This window comes from Meriones unguiculatus, chromosome 1 (assembly GCF_030254825.1).
Source record: "Meriones unguiculatus strain TT.TT164.6M chromosome 1, Bangor_MerUng_6.1, whole genome shotgun sequence".
NCBI classification, from domain to species: domain Eukaryota; kingdom Metazoa; phylum Chordata; class Mammalia; order Rodentia; family Muridae; genus Meriones; species Meriones unguiculatus.
In genome coordinates this window covers 3,205,044-3,231,259 of record NC_083349.1, presented here as the reverse complement: position 1 = coordinate 3,231,259, position 26,216 = coordinate 3,205,044, and the positions used below count along the sequence as shown (strand labels likewise).

Sequence of the window (26,216 nt, the reverse complement as noted above, 5' to 3'; positions counted from 1 at the left end):
TCTTTCATTTCCCTCCTTCCTCTCTCCTCCTTTCTCCCTGCCCTCCTTTCACTGGGCACAGGGTAAGCACAGGAACCAGTGATAATAAGAGACTCAGTCCCCTGCCAGGCAGGCATTCCAGCCTATAAGACGGCCAGCAACAAAGTGCTTCAGGGTCTGCATGGCCGGAAGCATGGTGCCTCAAGGGGCAGGAGATTTGTGGTGACAGGAAGAAAGGGGGAACATTAGATATTACGAGGATGCTGAGTTTTCCGGGTCACCAGGTCCAGCTGACCCCCACATCCAGTGGTCCGTCACTCTGCAGAAGGACGGTTCCTATCTGTTCGGTGCCAGGCATAGCAGGCACTAGGACAGGTTTTCTGCTGGGAAGTGAGGAGGGACGGGACAGGAGACAGCAGTTGAGGGCTTGTGCAACCTCCCGCCTTCATCCATGGAGATGATGACCTGAGTGTAAATGGAAGGGGGAGGATGGCAGACAGGGCAGAAGGTCAAAGGAGCCGAGGCAGCCTCAGGGCAGCAGGGTCCACCTGCTCCCCTGGGAGCTGTCATCCTCATGCCCTGTGTGTGAGGACACATGCTGGCACGCTGCACCCCAAATCTGGTTCTCTCTGTGCGCTGACCGCTCCCCGTGGCTCTGCAGACCCTGATGCTGTGTCGCTGGAGGCAGCCGACAGGCCCAACTTCTTCCTGCACACCACGGCCAATGGTTCCGTAGGACTGGTGAAGTGGCACCGCAGCGAGGCCTTCCACCAGCACGCCTCCTTCTCCCTGCACCGGGGGACATGGCAGGCTGGCCTGCTGGCTCTGGAGTCCCTGGCAAAGCCTGGCTTCTTCCTCCATGCATCAGGCCTTGAGCTGGCTCTCCAGGCGTATGAACACACAGAGGCATTTCGTGGTGGTGCACTCTTCCGCCTTCTGGGTAGGTGTCTGCCCTGCTCTTGGGTCAGGGGCCTCTGCCTCCCTCAGCTGCTTTTCCTGCCCTCTCCCCTCCTCCCTTCCACATGTCCCCAGGGAACAGAATATTCACCCTTTGGGCGGAATGGAGGCTCCCCAGGGTCTAACGCGCCCCATGTGGAAGTGAAAGAAAGTGAGGCTGGTGGAGGCTCTTATGGCACTTGGCTGCAGCTTCCTGCCGAGGGAGGAGCAGGGGACACCAGGCCAGGGAGCTATCAGGATCTCAGGACCCCCAGACCCTGTCTGAAGTCGTGGATGCAGCTTCCTCTGCCTGGCTTCCTCCTCTTATTCTTCATGTGGTTCCTAGTCCTCCCCGCTGGGCAGGGCAGGCCTGGGCTGAGCTGGAGAACTCTGGCATAGTCCAGTCTCTCAGTCCCAAGACTTGGAGGGATCATCTCTCTAGATGCCAAGCCCTCGGGGGCTGCCTACCCCATCTGTGAGTGGCACTACGATGCCTGTGCCAGTCCCTGCTTCCAAACCTGCCGAGACCCGCAGGCAGCCAGCTGCCGGGATGTGCCCAGGTAAGACCAGGGAACAAAGGGTGTGGAGTCAAGGGGTCAACAGAGTTTGAGCACATCTGTGAGCACGTGTGTGGACACGTTCATGTGTGGGTGTATGCAGGAGGGGGTATGGGAATGTGTGTTTCGGGGAATGTGCTTTTATGTTTGGTCATTTTTCTCACGTGACAAAATACTCAACAAGAGCAACTTAAGAGAGGGAGGGCTTATTTGGGGGCACAGCTTACGGGATCCAGCCCATTGTTGTGGGATGGCATGGGGATTTGTCACATTCAAATCACAACAGTGTGTGTGCCATGTGTAAATATTACATATTCATACTCTATATACCGGTGCTTGATGTGTGCGTAGCTGAGCCTCGTATGTATTAAGTATTATGGGCTGTACACAGCTATACTCACACACCTGTGTGAGCCGATTCTCTGCAGTTGAGTGTGGTTGACGCCACATGCTTGTTTGTAAGCATCTACATAGATGTCTGCATACATATGCAATGTACGTTTTGGCTTTTCACGGCTTTGGACAGCCTGTGGGCTGTGTGAGAATGGCCTGTTTAGAAAGCCTGAGCATGTGCACAGGTGCGCACATGGCCACACATGGCCACACATGGTTCACACGTGTCTCCCCCGTTGGCCAGCGAGTAAGAGTACGGAGCTCACGTGTACAGGTGTGGGTGGTACTGTACACGTGTGACGAGGTCTTTATAGGCTTCTCGTGAGAGTTTGCATAATAAGCATGCGTATACACACACACACACACACACACACACACACACACACACGAGCGTGTGCGCATGCGTGCCATATCGAAGGCTGGGGCTTGTGCTCTATCTAGGTAAAGGAGAGAGACCAGCGCTGTGTTCTGGTCACTAGCCAGCCCCTGCTCTGTCTGTAGGGTAGAGGGCTGTGTCCCTGTGTGCCCCGCTCCTAAGGTGCTGGATGAAGCCACCCAGAGATGTGTCTACCCGGAAGACTGTAAGCAGCCTGGTGTGCTCCTTTGTCCTTCAGACTCTTCCAAGTCCAGGGCGTCGCTGAGACATTCTCAGGGTCCCACATCCTTCAACAGAGTCCGCTCGGGGCCCCGGGAGGAGAGAGCTACAGATCTGTGGGGCTGTGTCTGGTTCTCGTTCAGGGACAGGAAAAGTGAACTTGGTCTCGCTTGGGTCTTGTGCCGAATGCCCAGGGAAGCCAGGCTTAGGCAAGATGGACGAAGCCCAGTCTTGCTGGCTTCTGTGGACAGAGGCCCTGGGGTCTGGCATCAGAAGCTGCGCTTGTCCCATCACTTAGGGCATCATTCCTTCAGCCCAGCACCTCAGCGCTGCCCGTGAGGACAGCTCGGGCAGTCACCCTTCTTCTGAGCCTTTTCTCTTGTCTGCCCAGGTGTGGAGCCAGCCCTGCGGGGTCCCACAGAAGCCCTTGGCAATGAGACTCTGGCACCTGGTCAAGTGCTACCCACCCCCGGGGACAAGCAGCAGCTTCCGCAGGAGCCCCCTAGAGCCCCCACCCACAGGCCTGTCTTGGCCCCTTTGGCCCCACTCACCTCAGCCCCAAATCCCCCGAGGGCTGCCACCGAGGGGCCAGTGCCGTCTCCAGGATCTGTCCGGCCCACACTGCAGCTGCCACTGGGGCTCACGACATCTAACCTTCCTGCCCACAGCTCGGAGGCCCCAGCCAGAGTGGAAGGGGCTGCCAGCACCCTAGCCACCCCTCACGCCCCAGGCTCCTCCTCACCCCTCCTGGGTTTTTTGCAGACACCCACATCTGGCATTGTATCAGGGACAACAGAGACAACCAAAGTGACCATGACCTTTGCAGGGAGTCTCAACACCACGGTCTCCTCCCGGTCACCCCCTGTACCCCGCTTCCCACTCATGACCAAGGCTGTGACGGTCATGAGCCATGACTCTTTTCCTGTTAAAACTACACCCCTGCCACCCTCTTGGCTACCAACTTCCCCTGGAGCAAGCTCTTGGCCCCCCAGTGCCCTGGGACCCCACCTGTCAACTGCCACACCTAAGGCCACAAACAGGACGGTGATGTCCCCGTCTGTCCTGCCCCAGAGCACTTTAAGTTCCAGCCGCCCCCTGGCTGTGGTGAGCACAGCACAGCAGGCTCCTGTCAGTCCCCTTGACACCAAGGGCTTGGAGGAGGTACCAGCTTCAGAGAAGGAAGAATCTGGGCACAGTCAGCCTACAGAGATGCCAGGGTCCCCACACCCAAGCTCAGTCCCCACTCACCTGCCTCACCCAGCCCAGCATACTACCACAGCCCCCTGGCCTCCAGCTCTGTCCCCAGGGACCCTGGCCACTCACACCCCACCCACAGACGCTCACAGACTGGGGGCCACGGCTTTAGTTTCTCTAGAGTCCACCCGGCCACCTCAGCTCCTCTCTGGCCTGCCTCCCGACACCAGCCTGCCCTTAGCTAAGGTGGGCACATCTGCCCCAGTGGCCACACCTGACTCCAAAGGCTATATCCCGACCCCTCCACCTCAGCACCAGGCCATGACTCCGGCCATGGCCACAACTGTGACAACGCCTGCTCAGACACTCAGTCAGACAGCGCCATTCCACTCTGCCGTGGAGGACCAGGCACACTTACCTAGCACTGTGGTTCCCCAAGTAACAGGCATGGCTCCAGACCTGATTCTGGGAGCCACATTGCCAAGCTCTGGGGCCCCAGCTGTGGGTGCTGGGGAGCCCCCCACAGTGTCTGCTGTGCCACAGAAAAGCACCACCCAGAAAGCAGCCATTCTGTCCAAGAAGGTGTCTTCACCCACCTTCATCCATGGCTCTGCCCAGTTCACAGAACTCACACCCACACTCAGCCATTCTGTGACTCCCTTGGTGACTGAGGCTGGCATGGTGCCAGTGGTGCCCACATCCTCCTCCCTAAGCCAGGTCTCAGCCAGGACAGCCTCCCGGGAGAGCCCCCTGGTTCTGCTGCCCCAGCTGGCAGGGGCCCATGGAACCCCAGCAGGTCTCCAACCCCAGGAGGATTTAGGGCGCCAGGCCACCACGGAGCAGTCAGGCAGCTCAGCTCCAGCCCAGAGCATCTCGGAAGGATTGATGGAGGCCGAAGAGAACATTTCTGCTACCTGTGTGGTGAGTGAGGTTCTTCAGTGTTTGCGACTCCTCCCCAGGACCCGGCCTTCTCCCTGCCACTAAGATGGCCATCACCATAAGCTCATAAGTTGTGGACCTCCTTGTGCTGCAAAATGGTGGTAGTGTCCTTGATTTTACCCCTATCTCAAGTTCCTGGTACTTCAAAAATCCCCAGGTCTTCTTGGTCCCCCTAAATCACAGGAGAGTTCCACCCTGTCTGTTGGGTCCAGGAACTGACTGGATGGCTTGGAGTGTCTTGCAGGGGTCAGGAGAGCATGCTTTGGCCTGCAAGAGAGAATGAGTGCATTCATGCTATGGCTCGGCTAGCTTTCTCCACACTCAGGCGCTCTAGGGCTCAAACTCAGGAAAGGGTGCTGCCCGTGCTCAGGCTGGGTCTTCCCACCCCAACTAAAGAGTTAAACAACCCACGGCAGACCTGCCCACAGTCCAGCCACATCCAGACTATCCCTCACTGACACTCTTCCCGGGTGATTTTTTTTTTGGGGGGGAGGGTCAGTCCAGCCACCACAGGGCATCAGTTCTCTGGTTCTGCCCTGTTAGCGCTTGGCTTGGTCCAGAAGGCGTGAGGTAGGTGATGCCACAAGCCCACCCACTTTGTGCCACAGCCCATCGCGGAACAAGACTGCGTCCGTCACATATGCCTAGAAGGCCAGCTGATACGTGTGAACCAGACCCAGCACTGTCCTCAGGGTGCAGCACGCCCTCGATGTGGGGTCCTGGGCCTCGCCATGCGAGTGGGCGGGGACCGCTGCTGCCCACTCTGGGAATGTGCCTGTGAGTTATGGTGCTGGGAAGAGCCTCTGGTCCTCCTCTTTCCCAGCATGCCTCTTCCCCTGGTCTGTGTGTTCCCTACCACACTTTTGTGGGAAATCCCATCACACTGTGACTCCTGACGTGACAGATTTCCTTCCCCTGTGACCTCTGAACTCTCTGAGACTGCTGATCCCAGGAACTGTCCAGTCTCCGGGACCTCTCACTCGCTTGCCCATCTTGCCACCGCTTGCTCTTTGCCTCCAGGCCGGTGCTCAGTCTTCCCAGACCTGAGCTTTGTAACCTTCGACGGCAGCCATGCAGCTCTGTTCAAGGAGGCCATCTACGTCCTCAGCCAGAGCCCGGATGAAATCATCTCCGTGCATGTCCTGGATTGCAAGAGTGCCAACCTGGTAAATGCCCCTTGCTTTTCTTTCTGCCAGGACCTGAAAAATTGAACTAGGCTGAGAGGGGAGATTGAGCAGTAGATGGAGTTCAAGGAATGCCGGAAGTTAGGGAAGACCTTGGCGAGGGTCATGGCCACATCTCTGCTTCCCAGGAGGTTCCTGGAATGGGAACTGGTCTCTGCTCAGCAGGCCAGGTGACTGAGAGGACAAGTGGGGCAGGGTGCGCCACCTCCAGGCCCTTCCTGGGATCTGCACAATTCCTAGCCCCTGTGGCTTTTAGATCCCTTTGAGTTGATACACTAAGTGTAGAGGATTGGAGAGGCCATTCCAACGTGGCCTGTGGTCCCAGGTGTCAGCTGGGGGGGCTGGGGCTGGCCTGCTAGTAACCCCATGAGCTGAGCATCCTTCCTTCCTTTCTTTTTTCCTTCCTCCCTTTCTTGCTTTTCATCTTCCTACTTTCCTTCAGCCGGACTTGCCTGAGGTCAGGTAGCCCCATCTACCCAGGCCTGCAGGTGGCCTTGTATTTCCTCTACTCACACAGTTGGAGGGGAACTTGGGGCAGGGTTCTGGACTGATGAGGCTGGTCTTCTCCCACAGGGACACCTGAACTGGCCCCCATTCTGTCTGGTGATACTGAATGTAACTCATCTGGCCCATCACGTCACCATTGACCGCTTCAATAGGAAGGTGAGCACGCCAAAGACATGGCCTGCAAGGCAGCGCACCAGCCACAGGGGGCCAGGGCATGAAGGAGTGAGGCTTACTCATAACTAGGGCTGGGGTTGGGAAGACACCCTCTTTTAAGAAATGATGGCATAATGCCTGTAATCCCAGCAGCAAGAGGCAAAGAGGAGGATCACTGCCTCTGTGTTGCCAGCCTGGGCTACATGAGACTGTCTCAAAAAGTAAAATACAGCATAAAAAAATAAGGCAGAGTAAGGTATACATGAAAGTTATTTAATGTCAGATGCTTTGCCCATTCTGTGTCGGGGAAGAAGATAACAGGCGCCGTCAGACTGGTAAGACAGCTGTCTTGCCAGTAATAACTGCTGTCAAAGTGTCACTTTTGCAATGTTTCTGAGGACATAGAGGCACGGGAACACATTTCTAGAGCCCCTTCCAAGAAAGGGACTGTGTAAGTCAGATGCCATGAACTCAAGGTCAAGGTCACATCAGTCAAAGAAGCTGAAGTGTCCAGAAGACCAGCCACGTGCGGGCTTCCCTTCACAGGCAGTGAGAGGCACTGAGGTGTTTCTTCTCCATGTCCATGACAGCAAATTTCCCTCATTCTGTTTCCAAGACCAACACCTTCTTGCTTGACTCTGCCCTCTCTCCCTGGTTGCCAAGGTTGCCTAAAGCCAGGTTTGGTTGATGGGTTTATCATGAGATAGAAATTTAAAAAATAAAGTCCCTACATTGGTTGCCTTTCTGTTTCTGTGATAAAAATACCACGACCAACAGCAGCTGTACGAGGAGGAGTTCCTTTTGGCTTATGGTTCCAGAGAGGGCAGTGAAGGTCCGGCAGCAGGCAGCCAGAGTAGCAAGCTGAGAGAACACATCTCAGCCACAGACAGGAAGCAGAGTGTATGGACAGGAAGCCAGGAAGCTGGGCAACGCTGTACCCCCTCAAGGCTGGCCCCAGTGACGCACTTCCTCCAATAAGGCTGTGCTGCCTGGCAGTTCCGCAACCTGCCCAAACGGCACCAAGAACTGAGGACCAAGTGTGCAAATAAGGAAGCCTATCATCAAAGTTCCCAAGTTCCACTCCTTGATTTTCACTTTTTACCCTTCAATTAAAAAGGCATCATTCACACGCAAACATTTATCATGTTTAGTGTATTTCTATAGTCTTCCTTCTTGTTAGCATATATCATTTGTATAAAATAGTGGGCTTCATTATGACATTTTTCACACATGAATATCAAGGGTTTTGATCATTTATTTTGCCGCTATCCTCTCTTGCCTTCACTGGACCCTTTTTCTTTCCAAACAGTCCCCTCAGTGTTCATGTCAGTGTGGCTATATATCACACACACGCACCATGTATGAGAGAAAGTCTTGCTTATTCATTTAACATGACGATCTCTAGTTCCAACCATTTTCCTGTAAATGACATAATCTGATTCTTTCTATGGCTGAATAAAACCCCATTGCACATACACAAGTACACACACACACACACGCACACACACACGCACACACACTGGCTTCATCCACTTGTCCATTGTTGGACGTCTGTGCGGATCCCACACCTTGGACATTGTGAATGGCTGCAATAAACATGGATGTGCAGGGGGCTCCTTGTCATCATGTCTTAGCTCCTACAGGGACATATTCAGGAGTGGAGTATCTGCCGTGTGCTAGTTAAACTTAGGATTTTGAGGAACCTCTGTACTGGTTTCCGTAGTGGCTAACTGATTTGAATTCTGACGAGCAGTATACAGGCCCCTCACCAGCCTTCCCTGCATCCGTGCCTGTGCTTCCTGCTTGTTTTCAGAACTGTGATAAGATGGACCCCCAATCTCATTTTTATTTGCATTTTTGATGACTAAACATGTTCAACTTTTTTTCCGTATATTTACTGGCTACTTTTACTCCCCTGGAGAACTGTCTGTTCAATTCACTTTCCCATTTATTGACTGGATGATTTAGTGTTTTGCGTTTAATTTTTTGAGTTCTTTATATACTCACTATATTGATTCCCCTCTTAGATGAATGGCAAGATTCACTCCCCTTCGGCAAGCTGCATCTTCATTTTTGGCAATTGTTTATTCACTGTACAGCTTTCTTCAATCTGATGAAACCTTGTTTATCACATTTGCTATTATTTCTAGGGCCACTGGAGTCATTTCAGAAGGTCTTTGCCTGTGTCAGGGGTCATTTCCCCTATGCTTCCCTCTAGCAGCTTTAAACTTTTCATGTCTTACATTAAGGCTTTTGATCCGTTTTGAATTAAGTTTTGTGTAGGGAGAGATAGAAGTGTGGCCGTCACCTTCCGCACGTGGCTCTCCGGTCTTCCCAGCACCATCTTTCCTTCAAAGTCTGCTTTAAACCTCTGTGAAAAATGAGGTGGCTATCGCTGGGTATTTTGTTGCATCCTCTGTTCTGTTGCATTGATGGCATTTCTGTGCTGGTGCAGGTTTGTTGGTGTTTCCCACGATGCTCTGAGAATAGCTTGTAGTTGGGTATTGTGGTACCTCCAGCATTGCTCTTTTTTCTCAGTATTGTCTTCATTATACAGAGACCTTTGTGCCCTCATATATATTTTAGGATTGTTTTTTCTATTTCTGTAATGACAGATAATTTTTTGTTATTATGCATACAGTGTTCTGTTTGCATGTATGCATGCATGCCAGATCTCATGAGCCACCATGTGGTTGCTGGGAATTGAACTCAGGACCTCTGGAAGAGCAGCCAGTGCTCTTAGCCTCTGAGCCGTCTCTCTAGTCCCCTAAATTTTTATAAGAACTCTATCTAATCTGTATATCATTCTTGGTAATATGAGCATTTTCACACTATTAATCCTGAGAATCTATGAGCATAAGTACTCTTCCCATGTTCTATCTTCAATTTCTTTCTTTGATGCTTAAGTTTTCCCTATAGAAATATTCACCATCTTGAATAAATTTATTTCTGCTTTTTTTGAGGCTCTTGAGAATTGGATTACTTTCCTGCTACTTGGCTGAAAGCATCAGGTCTCAGAACTTTCTGACGAAGTCTTTAGAGTATTTTAAATTTAGAGTTATGTTATCTACAAGGAAGGTTAATGCGATTTGTGCTTCCTTTCTTATTTTTATTACCTTCGTTTCATTCTCTAGCCATATTGCTCTGGATGTAACTTCAAATGCTGTCTTGATGAGAGTGGGGGAGTAGACAGCCTTGTCTGTTCCTGGCTTTAGAGGGAATACTCTCAGCTTTTTCCTGTTTAATATAATGTTGCTTATCATCCAGTCTTCGTTGTGTCGAGGGGTGATCTCTCTGTTCCTGGTTTCTTCTGGTCCTTTATCATCGGAAGATGTTGGACTTTGTCAAAGGTCTTTCTGCACCCATTGACACAATCATGTAATTTCTACCCAGGAGTCTCTTTATGCACTGTACTGCATTTACTAACTTTTATGTATTGAATCATCCTTCCAACTCTGAAATGAAAGCAGTGTGCGCCTTTTTTATTGTTGTGTGAGTGGATTAGTTTTTGTCATTTTATTGAGGATTTTTGCCCTTGTGTGTCATGGGCGATATTGGTCCGCAGGGGTTTCTTGTCATGTTCTTAGCCAACGTGTTATTAGAGTAATGTTGGCTTTTGTAAGATGAGTTTGGTGTCATTCTCTCCCTCTTTGTCTCATGGAATAGTTTGTGGAGCATCTGGCATTAATTCTTTAAAGCTTTGGCAGAATTTGGCCATGGATCTGTCCAGTCCTGGCTTTGTCTTTCTTGGGAGACTTTCTATGATTGCTTCAATCTCATCATTCCTTACAGAACTGTTAATGCCTGTAGAACTCCATGGACAAGGCAGGCTGCCTGGGCTTCAGATAGAGATGGCCACACTCACAACCCCAGGCTGAGGCCTTGGTTAGTGCACATAGAAAGGCTGGGGTTATTGGAGATCTGGGACCTTCCCAAGGTCACGGTTTTCTGGCTTCTGAACTGAGGTTCCCTTTCCTGTAGCTCAGTAATTCACACGTGGGGTAATTTGTGGCATGATTGGTAGAACAGTCCATTCCTGGAGGGAGAATGGTAAATCATAATAATAATTGTTTTATAATCTTAATCTTTTCCATCTTATAGTTTATGGCATAAAACTTAATTCTTACTCTAACTTACACACACTGTTAGCCTTGTCAATCTGTAGAAGAAGCTATAGCCTTGAATTTAAGGTGTATGTGAGAACTGGGGAATGCTGAGCACTTAACAGAGATTCCTTGAGCCCTGAGGGGATGCCAAACCCAAAGATGGGGTGCTGACAATTCAAAGAAACAGACAGTTCTTGCCCAAAGACAACCATAACCTAATGGTAGCTTTAACTGGGAATGGCAGGATTCTTCCTTGATGGTCAGCACAGAAGTGAGCCGATGTCAAGGGGGTCCCCAGGTTGCAGAGAAAACCGCTCAGGAGAAGCTATCTATGCAGAGCCAGGGAGTTAGGATGCATTTAGAAGGGACGGAAGTTTGTGTTTATGCGGGCACCGAGATGCAGCTGCCTCCTGCTGTTTCAGTTATGGTTTTGTTCACTAAAATAGATTTCTCCCATGTTCTGATCGACTATGCCCTAGGGGCATGTGCTCCAAAGGGCCTGGCACATAGGAGTGCCTAGTGAGAGCTTGTCTGTTGATGGACAGATGATAATGAAAAGATAGATGGGTGGCCCGGTAAGTAGGTGGACAGATGGATGGATGGATGTGTGGACAGATAGATGAGTGGATGGATGGACACATGTAAACAGATGTGCGTGTGGGCACTGTGCTCATGCTGAACTCTCTACCCTTAAGGTGACTGTGGACTCTCAGGTTGTGTGGGCACCCCTAAGCCGATATGGGTTCCGGATTGAGGATACAGGACACATGTACATCGTACGGACACCGTCACACATCCAGATTCAATGGCTCCACAGCTCAGGACTCATGATCCTGGAAGCCAGCAAAGCCAGCAAGGCCCAGGGCCGAGGCCTATGTGGTAAGGTGGGACCCAGGTGGGTGGGGGAGGGCTTCCCTGGTTCCTCTCTGGTACCAGGAAGGTTTCCTTGGACAATGACATGTTGGGACAGGGTATCAGGCCCGAGGTGGGAGCAGCAGAACTGCCAGTGCCCAGAGGCTTAATGTCTATGCCTGGGGCTGAGGCTCTTAGCAGGGAACACTGCAGAGTTGCCTTGCCAATTGTCACTTCAGCCAGGTTCCTCTGTCAGCATCCCTGACAGCTTCCTAATGCCAGATAATCCTTCCTGTCTGCATGTGCTGGGTGGGGCCCTTTGCTAGACACTGCCGCTCCTTGAGATCATTCGCCCCGGGTCACCCACACAATGGTCCTGGGAAGTGGCCCTCAGGATCTTCACAGAGACAAGCAGGGGCACACAGGTCAAGAGGCTGTGTGAGGGCACATGGCAGAGTTCCTCTGATGTGCACAGTTAGGGCTCCTCGGACCACAGCAAGGCTGCAGACAGCACCCTATCGGCTGCTTGTTAACTAGGAACACAGGTGCAGGAGCAGCTGGGCACAGGCTGCCCCTGCAGCGACACTGCATGGTAGGCTGGTGTGACTGTGACTGTGGGCGACTCAGGCTCTGTGTCTGTCTCTCCGTCTCTTTGTCTGTCTCTGTCTGCCTGCCTGTCTCTCTCCATTCTTTAAGTACCAGCACCTGGAATACAAAGCAAACAAGGTTCTGTTCTCCAGAGCCTCCACTCTCACTGACGAAACATCTTTCCTTTTTCCACCATCACCTCAACTACCACTGCCCTCACCAGTAACACCGCAGGCACCACCACCATTGCCATCACCACATCTTCTTTGTCTTCCTTTCTACCATACTCTGTTTACCTCTGGCAAAGGCGGCAGGATCCAGGCAGGCCATGTTCTCCCTAGGATACCTATGAGATACCTCTTGGTGATTCAAAACCCAGATCCAAAATGTCACTATCAAGAAAATTAATAAGATCAAAGTAATGCTTTATGTGCGCAAACGTGGTGGTTGGAGGTGTCAGAACGAAAGTCAGGTCTTTCACATCTCTGCTCCATCTGAAGTAACCCCTGACACAAACACCGAGACCCCTGCTAGGCAACAGGGGCATGCTGAGGTCAGTGAGACTTGGAGAGTCTCCCTTGGCACTTAGCTAAAATCCTGCAACCCAGCGGCTGTTGCAGAGCTGGGTTGGTAGGTGGGAGGCTGTGGGCTGGAAAGTAACACAAAAGAACCCTTAGGCAAGAAATCACGTGGGTATCTGGCACGGAGAGCTCACCTGGAGGGGAGGGAGTCCACGGAGGTGCAGCCACGAGAGCTGTGAGAGCGTCCTTGCTTCCATCTCACTGCCCAACACACCGGAAGCATATTTCCTGAGAATGTGACTTCCCAAATGGCTAGTGACAGTCCCTGGCCCCACATTCCTCCCTTCTTACAGCCCTTTGATGTTCAGTGTGAGCGTCCACTCCACACAGGGAAGACAGCAGGGTCTAGGCAGCAGGTAGCAAATGCTTTTCACCTTAACTCATACTCCATTGGCTGGGCCGCAGCCACACGGTCACATCCAACTGCTAGAGCATCTGGGGAAATGGATGACTGATTCCAGAAAGAAAAGGAAGCGGCTGCTAGGGTTAGCCAGCAGTCTGCCTCGGAGCAGGCCGAGGGGATAACTTTCCATTCTGACACGTCAGACCCAGACATTGAAAAAGTAGCCTAAGATCCCCACTGCCTTTTCCCCAGAGGTAACTGTTGTTCACATTTCGCCTCTCTCTTGCTCTCCAACATATACGCATACAATACATACATGTGTGTAGTATATACATATGTGTATATGTGTGTGTGCGTGTGTGTCCCTGAACCATTTTAAAGTTCAAAGCACTGTGTCCTTTATCCCTAAATGCCTTGCTGTGCCCTTTCCTCATTCTGTCCCACGGCAGATAGCAGTGACACCTTTCAGAACCGTCTGCGGTGGCTCTGAGAGAGAGCCGAGGCGCTGGGGAGCCGTTGGGCTTGTGCCCACTGGGACCATTACGCCCCTTTCAGGTATCTGTGATGGAGACGCAGCCAATGACCTGACTCTGAAGGATGGGTCCGTGCTGAGTGAGGCAGAGGATCCTGCTCCCTTTCTTGACAGCTGGCAGGTGCCCAGCTCCTTGACCTCCGAGGGCCAGACCCGCTTCCGCCCCGACAGCTGTGCCACGGCAGACTGCTCGCCCTGCCTCCGCATGGTGGCCAACCGCACCTTCAGCGCCTGCCACAGCTTCGTAGGTGCCCGGGGTGCAGCAGGGGGACCTCCCGGGCAGGGTCAGGCAGAGCTGGCATGTGGGCGCCGGACGGGCAGCACTGCCCACGCATTCCTGCAGGTCTCCCCGGAGTCCTTCTGTGAGCTGTGGATCCGGGACACCAAGTACGTGCAGCAGCCCTGCGTGGCTCTCACCGTGTACGTGGCTATGTGTCACAAGTTCCACGTGTGCATTGAGTGGCGGGGCTCCGACTACTGCCGTAAGTGGGGGGAGGGGTTTCTCGGCCATCTGAAGCCAATGCTTTTCCGAGCCTAGTCGGTTCTTTCCTCACTGATTATACGAGTGAGCTTATATTAATGAAAAATAAGCAATAATTGTATTTTAATTTATTGCTTTTAACTGGAGTCATTTCTCTCTGCAATGGGCACAGTGATGATTGCTTCCTCCTAAAGGGCCTTGGGTCCATAGGGGCAATGGGTGCCCATTTCTCCCTCATTACTGGCTGGGATTTCCCTTTGCTTAACCTTTCTCATCTTGGGATCTCTCTCTCTCCCTCCTTGCAGACAGGAATGGGACCTGCCTCTTCCTCACCTCTGTTCTTAGAGTTGGGTCAGGTAGGGGTAGAGCATTTTGATTTCCAGAAAGAACAGGGACTGCCCCAGAGAAGGCCACATCTATACATGACAGGTGAAAAGGAAAAGGCTCAAAGCACCCAGGGCAGTAATCTTCAGACCGTGAATCCTGACATAGGGTATGGAGCCAGTTTGAGGAGGGCAACACCAGCTTTTTTTAAGGCAACAAAATACAAACTATAGTATCATGTATAGTGAGATTTTTTTTCTTTCCACTTAGTAGCAAGTTCCAATCTAGCTGGCCACATGGAGAGCTTGGAAAAGCACTGAGCCCCATCGGGTTCACTTGGTATGGGATGGAATCCCAGCAGTGGGATTTCCAAAATGCCCAAAGGGCTGCACTGCAGGCTGTGTGTGCTGGGCCATAACCCCAAATCCGCCGTCTGCAGTCAAGGCCGCTGGAAAACGAGGATCTCTAGCCAGGGATTGGCAAAGGTTTTCAAAGGGCCGTACAGCAAACACCGGATTTGTGAGTCCTGTGGGCTCCGGCTCAAGGATTCTGTTCTACCCTTGCAGTGCAGAAACAGCCAAAGACCCTATATGAGTGAATGGTTGTGATAGCTGACACCTTAATCCTAGTAACCTGGAAGGATGAGCCTGGGAGACGAGCTTTGCCTCAAGTAATGAGACCTTAACGCAATAATAACAACAACATAAAACCTAAGTGACACCAACATTTCCATAAATGAATGGGCACATCTGTGTCCTAATAAAACTTTATTTGAAAAGCAGACCATAAGCAGCATTTGGGCTAGGGAGCAGTCCTTTGATGAGTCCGGTGCCTCTCCCCAGACTCAGGCACTCAGCTGAGGCGAGGTGGCTGCTCTGCTCTTTCTCGGTCCTCCCCACTGCTGCCCTCAGTAGGCTCCGTGCCAGGGAACTACACTAGGCCTGATGTCCGCCACACCCTACAGCCTTCCTGTGCTCCAGTGACTCCACCTACCAGGCCTGTGTGGCAGCCTGTGAACCCCCCGAAACATGCCAGGATGGGATCCTGGGCCCACTGGACCCAGAGCAGTGCCAAGTGCTGGGAGAGGGCTGTGTGTGCTCGGAGGGCACCATTCTGCACCGGCGCCATGCTGCACTGTGTGTCCCCGAGGACAAGTGTGGTAGGTCCCCGTCCTCCCTGGGTGGGCCCCCGCCTAGCCTCACACTAGGGCCTCATCGGCTTCCCGCAGACCATGGCAGTCCAGGTCTGCCCTGGGGTGGCTCCTGCTTGGGGGAAGGGTCCTAGCCGAGTGACCTGTGCCCCGACACTCCCCACTGCAGCCTGCACCGACAGCGCGGGGATGCCGCATGCCCTGGGGGAGACCTGGAACAGCTCCCTCAGCGGCTGCTGCCAGCAGCAGTGCCGAGCCCCAGACAGCATTGTGCCCGTGCCCCTCGACTGCCCCGGCCCCCGACCCGAGAGCTGCCCGCGCTTTGGAGAAGTGCTCCTGTTGCAGCCCACGGAGGACCCCTGCTGCCTGGGGAGCGTTTGCGGTGAGCCCGGACCTGGCCTGCAGCTGTGAGCGAGCACCAGGCTCGCTGTGCCTGCTGTGTGCCCACAGCTGGACTAAGGCTGGAAATCAAAGCCTCTGTTGGGGTGTTCACTGGGAGAAGTAGAGAACCAGGCCTTGTGGGGCAGGAGGAGAGGCCTGAGTTGGTGTGGAGTGGGCAGAGGTCTGGGGCTGGGACCCTCGTCAGCTCTTTCCGTGTAGACGCCATCAATCACTATCACAGCCGCACTTGCCTGGTTCTGCTGGTTCTGCTGGGGCTGCTTGGCCGCGAGAGGACGTTACATGGTACACAGTTACACAGCACACAGGACAGCACACAGCACAGTACAGCACAGCACACAGCACAGCACAGCACACAGCACAGCACAGCACACAGCACAGCACAGCACACAGCACAGCACACAGCACACCTGGAGGAGCGTCTGTTGCTCTTCAGACTCGGCCTTGTGGGCTCCTCACAGACAGCCGTTCGGGAGTGGGGCGAGGGAGCGGCGGGGAGTGTGAGGAGCCAGGCATCCAGAGGGACCGGTGAGCACCGAGGACACTGGCCTCCAGGTGACGGGCTGCGTGTCCTGCCTAGTGTGCAACCAGACGCTGTGTGAGGGCCTTGCTCCCACCTGCCGCCCCGGCCACAGTCTCGTCACCCACTTCCAGGAGGACTCCTGTTGTCCCAGCTACAGCTGCGGTGAGAGGTGGGGGCGGGACAGTGCGTGGGCCCGAGAAGCTGGGCTCCGCTTCCGAGCCCCGGGTGGAGGCCCAACAGGGCCAGGCAGGGCCTGCTGTCAGAGCCGACATTCTGTTCCTTCCTCAGAGTGTGACCCCGGGCTGTGCGAGCCTGAGCAGCTCCCCAGCTGCCGCCAGGACCAGGTCTTGATCGCGGGCCGCCTGGGGGACTCCTGCTGCACCTCCTACTTCTGCGGTGGGTGGCTTGGGCTTCTGCATCAGCCCCGTTCTCGTTTCTGATGCTGTGGGTGATGGAGAGGGTGGGGGATCTGTGTGAGAGGGTAGAGGGGTAGAGGATGAAGTCGCAATAAAGGAAATGGGTCCTGTGCTCCCCCGGGGCTGCTGGGCACAAGCAAACAGGTGTGTTCTCAGGGCCGTGCTGTGGGTAGACGTGGAACAATGTGTAGGTTCCGATGCCAGGATACCGGAGACCCCAAATCTGCTCACTATGAGGAAAGCTTACAGGACAGTGGCCGGGGCATCGGGACTCCAGTAAGGCGCACAGCAGTCTTAGCTTCGAGGGTACAGGACCACAAGCCGGAGTAGCTGGGGAAGTCCTTCCGGGTCATGGCTCTTACAGGAAGGGGCTCTAAGCGCCCCTCACTGTGAGGGGAGCTGCATGACAGTTCCCACCATCCCCGCAGGCTGTGGCGAGTGTCTGGATCCCATACCTGAGTGTCAGGAGGGAGAGGCGCTCACTGTGCACAGGAACACCACGGAGCTCTGCTGCCCTCTGTATCAGTGTGGTATGTCCCCACGGGGCTCAGGGAGGGCCGTGTGTGAGGAGGCGCTGGCCCTGTGGGAGGCGCCGGCCCTGGGGGTGTCAGGAAGAGCTGGGGTACAGTGCGGCATCCTGAGGGGCCTGACACTGATTCGTCTCCTGTCTCCTCTCCTGCCCCATGCATCCCAGTGTGCGAGAGCTTCCGCTGTCCACAGGTACAGTGTGGCATGGGCACTTCCTTGGTGGAGGTGTGGAGCCCAGACCGCTGCTGCCCCTACAAATCCTGTGGTGAGTGTCAGTCAGGTATGACAGGGTTGGGGAGAGCCCCCGAGCCCCCCCCCATCAACTTTGCTGAGGTCAGCCTCTCCTGGCCAAGGGCTGGGCTCCCCTTCTCTCGCCTCACTCTGAGCTTGAAGCAGCCTGACAGCCTCCGCCACAGCTAGGTTTTCATTCAGAGTACCATCTTGCCATCGCCGGATGGATGTGTACTTGGGTTTTCCTGGAAGGTCAGCAGGAGCACTAGTGACCAATACTGAATCAGTGAGCTTCACACAGAACTTTGAAACTTATTTTTAAAAAGCTCAGAGAGTGCCTTGCTTCTGGCTTTTGGGTGTCTTTTTCAGACCTCACTAGAATTTGCACTACATGAGGGCAGAACCAGACTCAGCTTCACACTCGGATTTGGCTTCCGAGCACAGAACAAGCCAGCCCCTCTCCCGGGGGGGCGGGGAGGGGGAGCACTTAGATTCCCTTGTCCTGTGACCTGGAAGGGACTCTCCCACCTGCTCTGGCCTGTGGCCCTTGGTGTGCCCTTTACTTTAGTCCCGGCTGCCTCCAGGCCACTCTGCACAGCTGGCCCTGCCCAGTCTGGACCATACCTGTGGGAAATGCAAGCGGAGGGATGTTGCATCTTTGCAGCATTTATTCCTGGAGAAGCCCTGCGTGACAGAGGAGACAAAGGGCGGTGTACAAGTGGCCTGCCCGCCTGCTTCATTTCCCTCCATTCCCAGTTAGGGCATTCAGGACTGCCCCCCCCCCAAAAAAAAGCAGGCGCTCCTGTGTCTCTCTGCTCGGCTCCCTCGGGTGGGGGACGCCTGGAGTTGTGCCATGGGAGGAACTGGCCCGCAGTCAAGTGTCTGAACCTCCCTGGTGAGGCAGGTCCGGCCTCTTCTGTTTTCCAGAGTGTGACTGTGACACAATTCCTGTACCCAGATGCCATCTGGTATGGAGACCCTGCCCTCTCCTGCCTTCCTGATCTGTTCCTCTTTTTCTCCTCTCTTCTCTTTCCCCCTTTCTGGAGATGACTTTTTTTTAACCTAGTGCAGATAGCTCTGGATTACAAGTCAGCACCATGTCCTTTCTTTGGACAGTCAGCTTAACTGTGCTGGTTGATCCTTCAGGCTGTGGTGATCACGGTGGAGGTGGCAGGGAGGATGGTCACGATGGTGAGGGTGATGATGGCTGTGGTTGGTGAGTGGTGAATGTGGTGACAGCAGTGGAGCTGGTCAGTAGGGAGGATGGTAGGAAGGGTGAAGGTGATGGAGGCAGTGATGACGGCAATGAAGATGGAGCTGGTGGTGGAGCTGGTGGGAGGAGGGTCAGGATGGTGGAAATGATGAAGGTGGTTATGATGGTGATGTAAATGGTGACAGAGGTAGGTGGTGGTGGTGGAGCTGGTGATAAACGGTGGCAGCTGCTGAGACCTTATCATAGGCCTCAACTTTCCCAGGTCTTTTTAATGAATTGTCTTATTAATTACTATACACGTCCAAGAGAGTGATTCTGTAATGATCTCAATTATGTAACAAGGAAGCTGAACCTGAGGGCGTGAAGCAGGATTAGGATCTTTCCACCCTTAATCTTCAGGCTGCATGGCTCATGGTGTGTGTAAAGTGACGCTAGGCTGTTTCTGGGTTATGTGCCCCCTGCCTTGTCCCAGCGTACGTTTTCTCTCTTCTGTTCCTCTCCCCATCCATTTTTCTTCCCTGGACAGTGTGGAGAGTGGCTGAGCTCCTCATTGCCAGCGGACCTTACGATTGGCCCTTTCTTCCTGCCTACTGCACGCAGGCTGTTTCTGAGGGTGGGGTTGGGCTGCCCACCCTGGACACTGACCTCCTCTGTCACCCGCAGTGGGAAAAGTCCCAGCTGGATGAGGTGTTCATGCACAGCATAGAGAATGTATGTGGCTGTGCCAAGTACGAATGTGGTGAGTGAAAAGGGGCAGATGTGGGAGCGTCAGGGTGGTGGGCCTCAGGTGGGCCAGCCGGGAGGGGCCAGGCTGGGCGGCTGGGCTCTCCAGGACGTCCCTCCCCTCTCCTTCATCCAGTGAAAGCCCCCGTCTGCCTGAGCCGTGAGCTGGGGGTGATGCAGCCCGGCCAGACTGTGGTAGAGCTCTCAGCGGATGGCGTGTGCCACACATCCCGATGCACTGACGTGTTGGACCCTCTCACCGGCTTCTACCAGATCAACGTCACCTCTGTCCTCTGTGACATGCACTGTGAGGCGGTAGGAACAGTGGGGAGAGCATGTAGTCGGGAGGGCTGGGCTGGCGGGGCCTCAGCAGGCTGCTGCCTGCTCCGGAAGTCCAGGCTAGAGAGCAGGTGGCAGCAGTGTGGGGAGAGGAGCCCAGCTCGGAGCAGGGGCAGCAAGAGCAGAGGGGCCAAGCGAAAGCCAGGGAGGTAGGCTTCTACCAAGGTCTACAGAAACACTGCGTGGATAAAAGGGGTTAAAATCAGGCCCGTCTCCCAGGTGAGAAAAGCGAGACTTGGAAGCTGACTTGTTCATCAAGAGCAGGGACTGGGATTCAAAGTGACCTCTGTCTGCAGCCTGTGCTGCCGCCAGGGTGCCTGCTGCAATGCTGCCTCTTCAAGGGCGGGGCTCCGCGTTCCCTGGGGCTGGCTCTAGGTGCTGGGTGGTGGTAATAGGGCTTCGGGCAAAGCCAGGCAAGACCTGCCTGCATGGTCACAAGTGGAGGGAGGCCGAGGATCGCCTTTGCCAGCAGCCGTAGGTGCTCTCCTGAAGCCATGGGCTCCAGCAGAGACGTGCAGGGTGGGTGTGGGCGTGAGGCTGACAGCGCCTTCTCCATCCTCAGAACCAGGAGTATGACCACCCACGGGACCTGGCAGCCTGCTGCGGCTCCTGCAGGAATGTGTCTTGCCTCTTTACCTTCCCCAACGGCACTACTTCCCTGTTCTTGGTAAACAGCCCCTAAGTCCACCTGGGACGGGTCCACTGAGACCCTCAGACCAGGGTTCTCCTCGGGCTCCGGACTTGGTTGTGGCGCAGCAGCAGAGCCCGGTCCGGGACTGTGCATGCCTTTAGGCTGTGCTGTCTATCTGGCCCAAGTCCTCACTGCCCGCCCTTGTGTTCTCCAGCCTGGGGCATCCTGGATTGCGGACTGTGCCCGCCATCACTGCGGCAGCACACCCCTGGGCGCAGTACTTGTCCGCTCGCCCATCAGCTGCCCTCCGCTTAATGAGACCGAGTGTGCCAAGGTCAGTGTCCTCCCCTGCAGCTGGCTTCAAGCCAAGGCTGTTTTATGGGTGGGAGAAATCTGGGTCAGAATCCTGCACATTCTTCTCAATCACACCTCATGTCTGCAAACATGAGCACGAACCGAGGCAAGCACACTGTCACGTGTTCCGGGATCCATCTCAAGTCACCAATCACTCACACAGCACAGGGACATTAGTGCACTCAGCATGCCATGCACAGACCACAGGCCGGGCACACCTGCAGATAGGCACACTCTTGCACATATGTGAACCAGGGTTCACAGACGTGTGTATAGAATGATCAGATGACTTGTGTAAAAGGCTGTCAGTGTGGACACAACTCACAGGGAATCCCTGGAGGACTAAGGGTTCCAGTTGAGCTGCTAAGGTCCCGAAGGTTAATAATGGGCATTTGGAGGTCTCTGCCTCCTTAGATAATAGACACACACGGCTGTGTGGGCCAGGGCTTGCCTGGCATGCAGGAGGCCCTCGGTCCAGTCTCTCCTACAGAGCGCTCGCTTTGGGGCACCATGGGAGGGAGACGTTAGAGTCTTTAGGAATTATTTATCTCGCTGGTTTTTGAGACAGGATTTCATTTTGCCTTCCTGGCTGGCCTGGAATTCACTGTATAGACCAGGCTGACCTAGAACTTGTAGCTATCCTCCTGGAGTTACAGACTTGCCATGCCCAGCTCCCAAAGACAGATTTTGCCTGTCACCGGGACCTTGGCTTCTGGCCTGGAACCTGGATTCCCACCCACTCCTTTGCTCCCTCTAGGTCGGCGGCTCTGTGGTACCATCCTTGGAGGGATGCTGCAGGACCTGTAAGTGAGCACGGTGAAGACCGGGGTGCGGTGTGCAGAGGGGAGGGGGTGCCCACAGGTGGCCAAGGGGCCTGGCATCCATGATGGTGGCTCTTAAGGTCAGTAGCGAAGGGTGATCCACCAGCTGAAGGTCAAATACTGGGACAAACAATCAGGCGGCCAGAGGACAAATGTTCACGAGTTCTGTCCCAGGACGAGGTCTCTGCTTCAGCAGCCACTCCAGGCCGAAGTCCTGACTCCCCAGTTTCATCCTGCCTCCTTCTGTCCCCGATGAAGACCCCAGCCCACATGTCCCTCTCATTGATTCCCCTCTGTAGCCAGGAGCCCTGGTCTTGAAGCTGCCTCGTTGGGGAGACTTAGGCTTGCAGACCCATCTGTCTGTCTCTCTCTCTCTCTCTCTCTCTCTCTCTCTCTCTCTCTCTCTCTCTCTCTCACTTTGCTTATGAAACCCTCAGTGCCCCACAACCAGCATCTTAACTACATGTACTTGAATGGACCAACCAGCCTCGTGATCTTTGCTCACATATCTACCCTTCTAGGATGCTTACACCTGTGTCTAAAGGGTGATATGCTCTCAGCCCACTTATGCCCACATCACTTACTACAGGACACTCCGCTCCAGGTCTTAATTGGCTGACCATGACCCATAACCTCATGCTCCCTGAATGTCCTGTGTTCCCCCACGTGCCCTGAGACCTGTGCCCCTCCTCAGGAGGCTTCCTTCCCAGGAGACTTACTTACTTCCCATGGTCCCTATTAGACCTGCCACTCCTGCATGGTTAGTCACTCCTGCACCGATCCTCAGTCACTTGGAGCACACACACGACAGGAAGCATGCAAACTCACAGCTATTTTAAAGTGTCCCTTCTAGGTGGCCCTACACTCTGAAGGTGATGGAAAGGGAGACTCCCTGCCCCCGGTGAAGGTTACTTAGCCCACATGCACACTGGGTGCCGAGACACAGCTCTCGGGCTTCAGCAGCTCCCACTTATCTGGTACCCAGTCTTGTCCTGGGCCACCATTCCTTCCCCTACTGGACACCCAGCCTTTCTCCTCCCAAGGCCCACAGGGCTGTCGTCAGGGCGGCCCTCAATTCTCCTGCCGCTCTGTGTTGAGTCTCAGAAGTTAAGAGAAAGGATTCTACGCAGTTGGTTTCTGGTGGGTTCGGTGGGCTTCCAGGCAAATCCATGCCTCCAGCAGACATCTAATTGGCACCACTGTGTGCCAGCCACTAGCCCGAGAGCTGCGGGCATGGTGTAGAGAAAGCCTTTGCGGCTGTCACTTTGAGGGGCGTGGAGGAGCACGCACAGTAGATTAGAGGCTGAGGCTTTGAGCTCTGCGAGTCCATCATAGAGATTCTCATCACACTGTCCACACACCGCCCCATACACACGCCCCAGCGCTTACCTATTACCACTGCTGGAGACCTGTGCACATTTCACACCCTCTCTGAGCTCCTGAGGTGTGAAAGAACATTTGGGTTGAGATCGAAGCTCGCGCTACAGCGAGGAAGGCTCCCAAGCTTACAAGCTCAGGCCTCCAGAGCGCTATTACAGACACGTCTCTGTCCAAACAGATTGCTCTGCGACAGAATGAGCCAAGGCGGGATCAGGGAGGGCTGGGGAGGGGAACTGTGGTTTCCAGAAGAGGGATCTAGAAAGGTCTCAGAGGGGGTTGTGGGAGATTCTGAAGAGGGGAGGCAGAAGAGAGTTTTGTGAGCGGTTGTCTGTCTGGGAGAGATGTTCCAGGCAGAAAAGCCTCTGTGCTGCCAGGTTCCACCCCGGCCCCTGCTTGAGAGCTATGGAAACCCCATGTGTGTATGTGCATGTGTGCATGTGTGTGCCTGTCATGGTGAGCAGCATCCACAGGGGACCAGAATAGGCTCCACTGGCCATCCTGGCTGCCTCTCTGGGTCTCTCCACATGCATGTGAGAACATGCCATTGCTCAGGGCTTCTGGAACTCAACTCTACATGGCTTGCTCTTTGAAGCATCCTGTTTGGGCTTAAGGTTTCCATTCACGGCAGAATCTTGCTACCACATGTCCTCTAAGAGCAGGAACACTGATGCTCAGAGAGGGTGAACATGCACCCAGGGTCTCCAACAGGGTGACAGCTAAGCGCTAAGGCTTGGGCGTGGAGACGGCCGACCCTGTCTCAGATCTTCTTAGGCTGCAGGGCTCGGAGGCTCTAGATGGTATCCCACGGGTCTTTCTCTGTCTAGCTTATGCTGCTGCCTTCCTTGGTGCCACTTCCTTGTAAGACAACATGTTAAAAAAGGGTTTCCCCTTGCTGGAGAGGGACATGAATGTGTGGGCACCAACTTGGAAAAGGAACACTCTCACATACATTAACTACCCCAGGCTGGCCCATCCAGATGCCAGCCTAACCCTAACCCCAGGCTCGCCCATCCTGAGTCCAGCCCAGGGCACAACTGTTTTGCCCACCCTGCCCCTATCAGGTAAGGAGGACGGCCGCTCCTGCAAGAAGGTGACCATCCGCATGACCATCCGCAAGAATGACTGCAGGAGCAACACCCCTGTGCGTGGAGAGAGGGGCATTTCAGGGGCGGGGGGATGGGGAGGCAGCCATTGCCCAGGCTCCCGTGCTGACGTGCCCGCCCCCAGGTGAACCTGGTGTCGTGTGACGGGAGGTGCCCCTCTGCCAGCATCTACAACCACAACGTCAACACCTATGCCCGCTTCTGCAAGTGCTGCCGTGAGGTGGGGCTGCAGCGCCGCTCCGTGCAGCTCTTCTGTGCCACCAACGCCACCTGGGTCCCCTACACAGTGCAGGAGCCCACGGACTGTGCCTGCCAGTGGTCCTGAGGCCTGGGTGCCAGGGCTGGCCGGGTCACCCCTACTACCCTCCCGTTCTCCTTCTGCTGGCCTAGTTGACAAAAGGGAGAGAGGTTAAAGTGGAGAGCTTGTCTGTGCTGTGCTGTGTGTACATGCGTGCGTGTGTGTGTGTGCGTGTGTGTGTGCGTGTAATGGTGAGTGGCATCCACAGGGGGCCAGAATAGGCTCTGCTGTCCATCCTGGCTCCTTCTATGGGTCCCTCCACATGTGGGAATGTGCCATTGCTCAGGGCTTCCGGAACTCAGCTCTTCATGGCTTGAGGTCAGGCGGGAAGCTGAAGACCTGGTACCTCTGAGACTCTAGCCAGGTTTCTTGGTAGAGGGGCTGAAACTTCCCAGAGAGACTGCAACCAAAGCAGAACCCAGTGTTGGCTTAGGGTTAAGATTTGGTGGCCTGCTTTTTTCTAGGCTCTCTTAGCAATGAAAAAAACACAATAAAAGGAAAAGGGGTTTAGCCAACATTCAGGCCTATGTCAAGAGGCCCAGGTCACTCCCGAGCAAAGAGGGTGAGCTTGGGGGCTCAGAGCTGTCTGTAGAGATCTGTGAGGCTATGCTCAGAGACTGAGGAGTTCGCGCTAGGCTCCTCTAGCTTCAGGGGGTGTCCTGATATTCTGGTATGGAGAAGAGCAGGTCCAGGTCTGTGCCTCCACGTGTCACACGCTCACCCTCAAGCCAGGTTTGCAGATGTGGGAAGAGTGAGCTTCTCAGCAAGGGCCCAGGTACCCATCCAGATGCTGGTGGACAGCCCACCCCTCTGGGCAGCCCTGGTGTGTAGGTGGTGCTTCCGGCCTGAGGTCCGTGCCTTTTTCCCCAAGGTATGACAAGTGTGTCTGTGCAAGGGCCTGTGTGTGTGTGTGTGGCTCAGCCAAGTCCGGGCTCAGTGCTGCCTGGGACTGTGTTGATGGAGAACATCTGTAGGTGAACATGCAGCCATGTGAGTGTGCAGCCCTAGCAGCCCTGAGTGCCTGTCGGAACCTTTTCTCCAAACCAGTGTCCTCCCTAGAGCCAGCGCCAGAGCTCCCGTCCATATGCCACTCTGCAGACCTCCTCCTCCTCCCTGCACTGCTTTGTGCTCCTGGGTCTCAAAGGTCATGACCCGCTGCTGATGCCCCCAGCACTGCCTGATGCCCCCATGGGGTAAAGGCACCATGTTAGCATGGTCCCCACATCTGCTTTGCCTCTGTAACTCTTCTGTTTGTTCATGTATCAATAAACCGCAAGAAGTCTTCTAAGCATCTCCGTGGATTCCAGCTCTGCCTCAAAATTCAGGACAGTATCAGCTGTGGGGAGAAGATCCATGCGAGGGCCCTGGGGGTCTGCAGTTTGCTTTTTTTTTCCCTACATCACCCAAACTCCCACCCAGGCGCCCCTACTGCCTGCCCTTTTCCCCGGCCTTCCAGCCCACACTTCAGTCCCGCTGTCAGCTCACTCCTGGAAGACCAGCTACTCCAGGCTAAAACACTTCTAGGGAAGACGAACAAACTGTCAACCCTGTCCTGCACTGTGGGCATGAGGGTAAGGGCTCCCCAGCTGCATCCCCACACTGTGGAACATGCAGGAAGAAATAGGAGACAGAGGACCATAGCTGGTGGTGTCCAATTGCCCTCAAAAGCCAAGACCAGCAGCGTTGACGTGGGCACGCACAAAATTCAGAGCGCTGGTTGAAAGGAAAGTCTTTTGTATGTCACAGTGCTCTCAGACAGCTGGTGCAGCTTGGCTGTGGCCCCCCAAAGAGGCGCTTGGCTTATCCCTGGAGTCTGTGAAGGGGCCATCATTGTACGCGACAAAGGGTCTTTTCAGATGTGGT

General features: G+C 54.4%; 1 protein-coding gene across 1 annotated transcript in view; it reads left to right on the top strand.

Annotated features, from left to right (window-relative positions):
• Otog (otogelin) overlaps positions 1 to 25,614 on the top strand; it is a 68,271-nt gene extending 42,657 nt beyond the window's left edge. Inside the window, exons 33-56 of the mRNA XM_021640356.2 lie at positions 641 to 919; positions 1,358 to 1,475; positions 2,367 to 2,446; positions 2,852 to 4,575; positions 5,202 to 5,370; positions 5,614 to 5,759; positions 6,351 to 6,440; positions 11,239 to 11,422; positions 13,463 to 13,683; positions 13,783 to 13,921; positions 15,209 to 15,403; positions 15,564 to 15,776; positions 16,374 to 16,478; positions 16,605 to 16,712; positions 17,161 to 17,262; positions 17,427 to 17,525; positions 18,419 to 18,459; positions 19,368 to 19,443; positions 19,564 to 19,742; positions 20,329 to 20,433; positions 20,612 to 20,731; positions 21,509 to 21,554; positions 24,014 to 24,093; positions 24,180 to 25,614. Coding sequence (XP_021496031.1) covers positions 641 to 919; positions 1,358 to 1,475; positions 2,367 to 2,446; positions 2,852 to 4,575; positions 5,202 to 5,370; positions 5,614 to 5,759; positions 6,351 to 6,440; positions 11,239 to 11,422; positions 13,463 to 13,683; positions 13,783 to 13,921; positions 15,209 to 15,403; positions 15,564 to 15,776; positions 16,374 to 16,478; positions 16,605 to 16,712; positions 17,161 to 17,262; positions 17,427 to 17,525; positions 18,419 to 18,459; positions 19,368 to 19,443; positions 19,564 to 19,742; positions 20,329 to 20,433; positions 20,612 to 20,731; positions 21,509 to 21,554; positions 24,014 to 24,093; positions 24,180 to 24,380 — 4,820 coding nt within the window. The 3' untranslated portion in view covers positions 24,381 to 25,614. The remainder of the gene's footprint in view (positions 1 to 640; positions 920 to 1,357; positions 1,476 to 2,366; positions 2,447 to 2,851; positions 4,576 to 5,201; positions 5,371 to 5,613; positions 5,760 to 6,350; positions 6,441 to 11,238; positions 11,423 to 13,462; positions 13,684 to 13,782; positions 13,922 to 15,208; positions 15,404 to 15,563; positions 15,777 to 16,373; positions 16,479 to 16,604; positions 16,713 to 17,160; positions 17,263 to 17,426; positions 17,526 to 18,418; positions 18,460 to 19,367; positions 19,444 to 19,563; positions 19,743 to 20,328; positions 20,434 to 20,611; positions 20,732 to 21,508; positions 21,555 to 24,013; positions 24,094 to 24,179) is intronic.
• Positions 25,615 to 26,216: the final 602 nt, after the last annotated feature.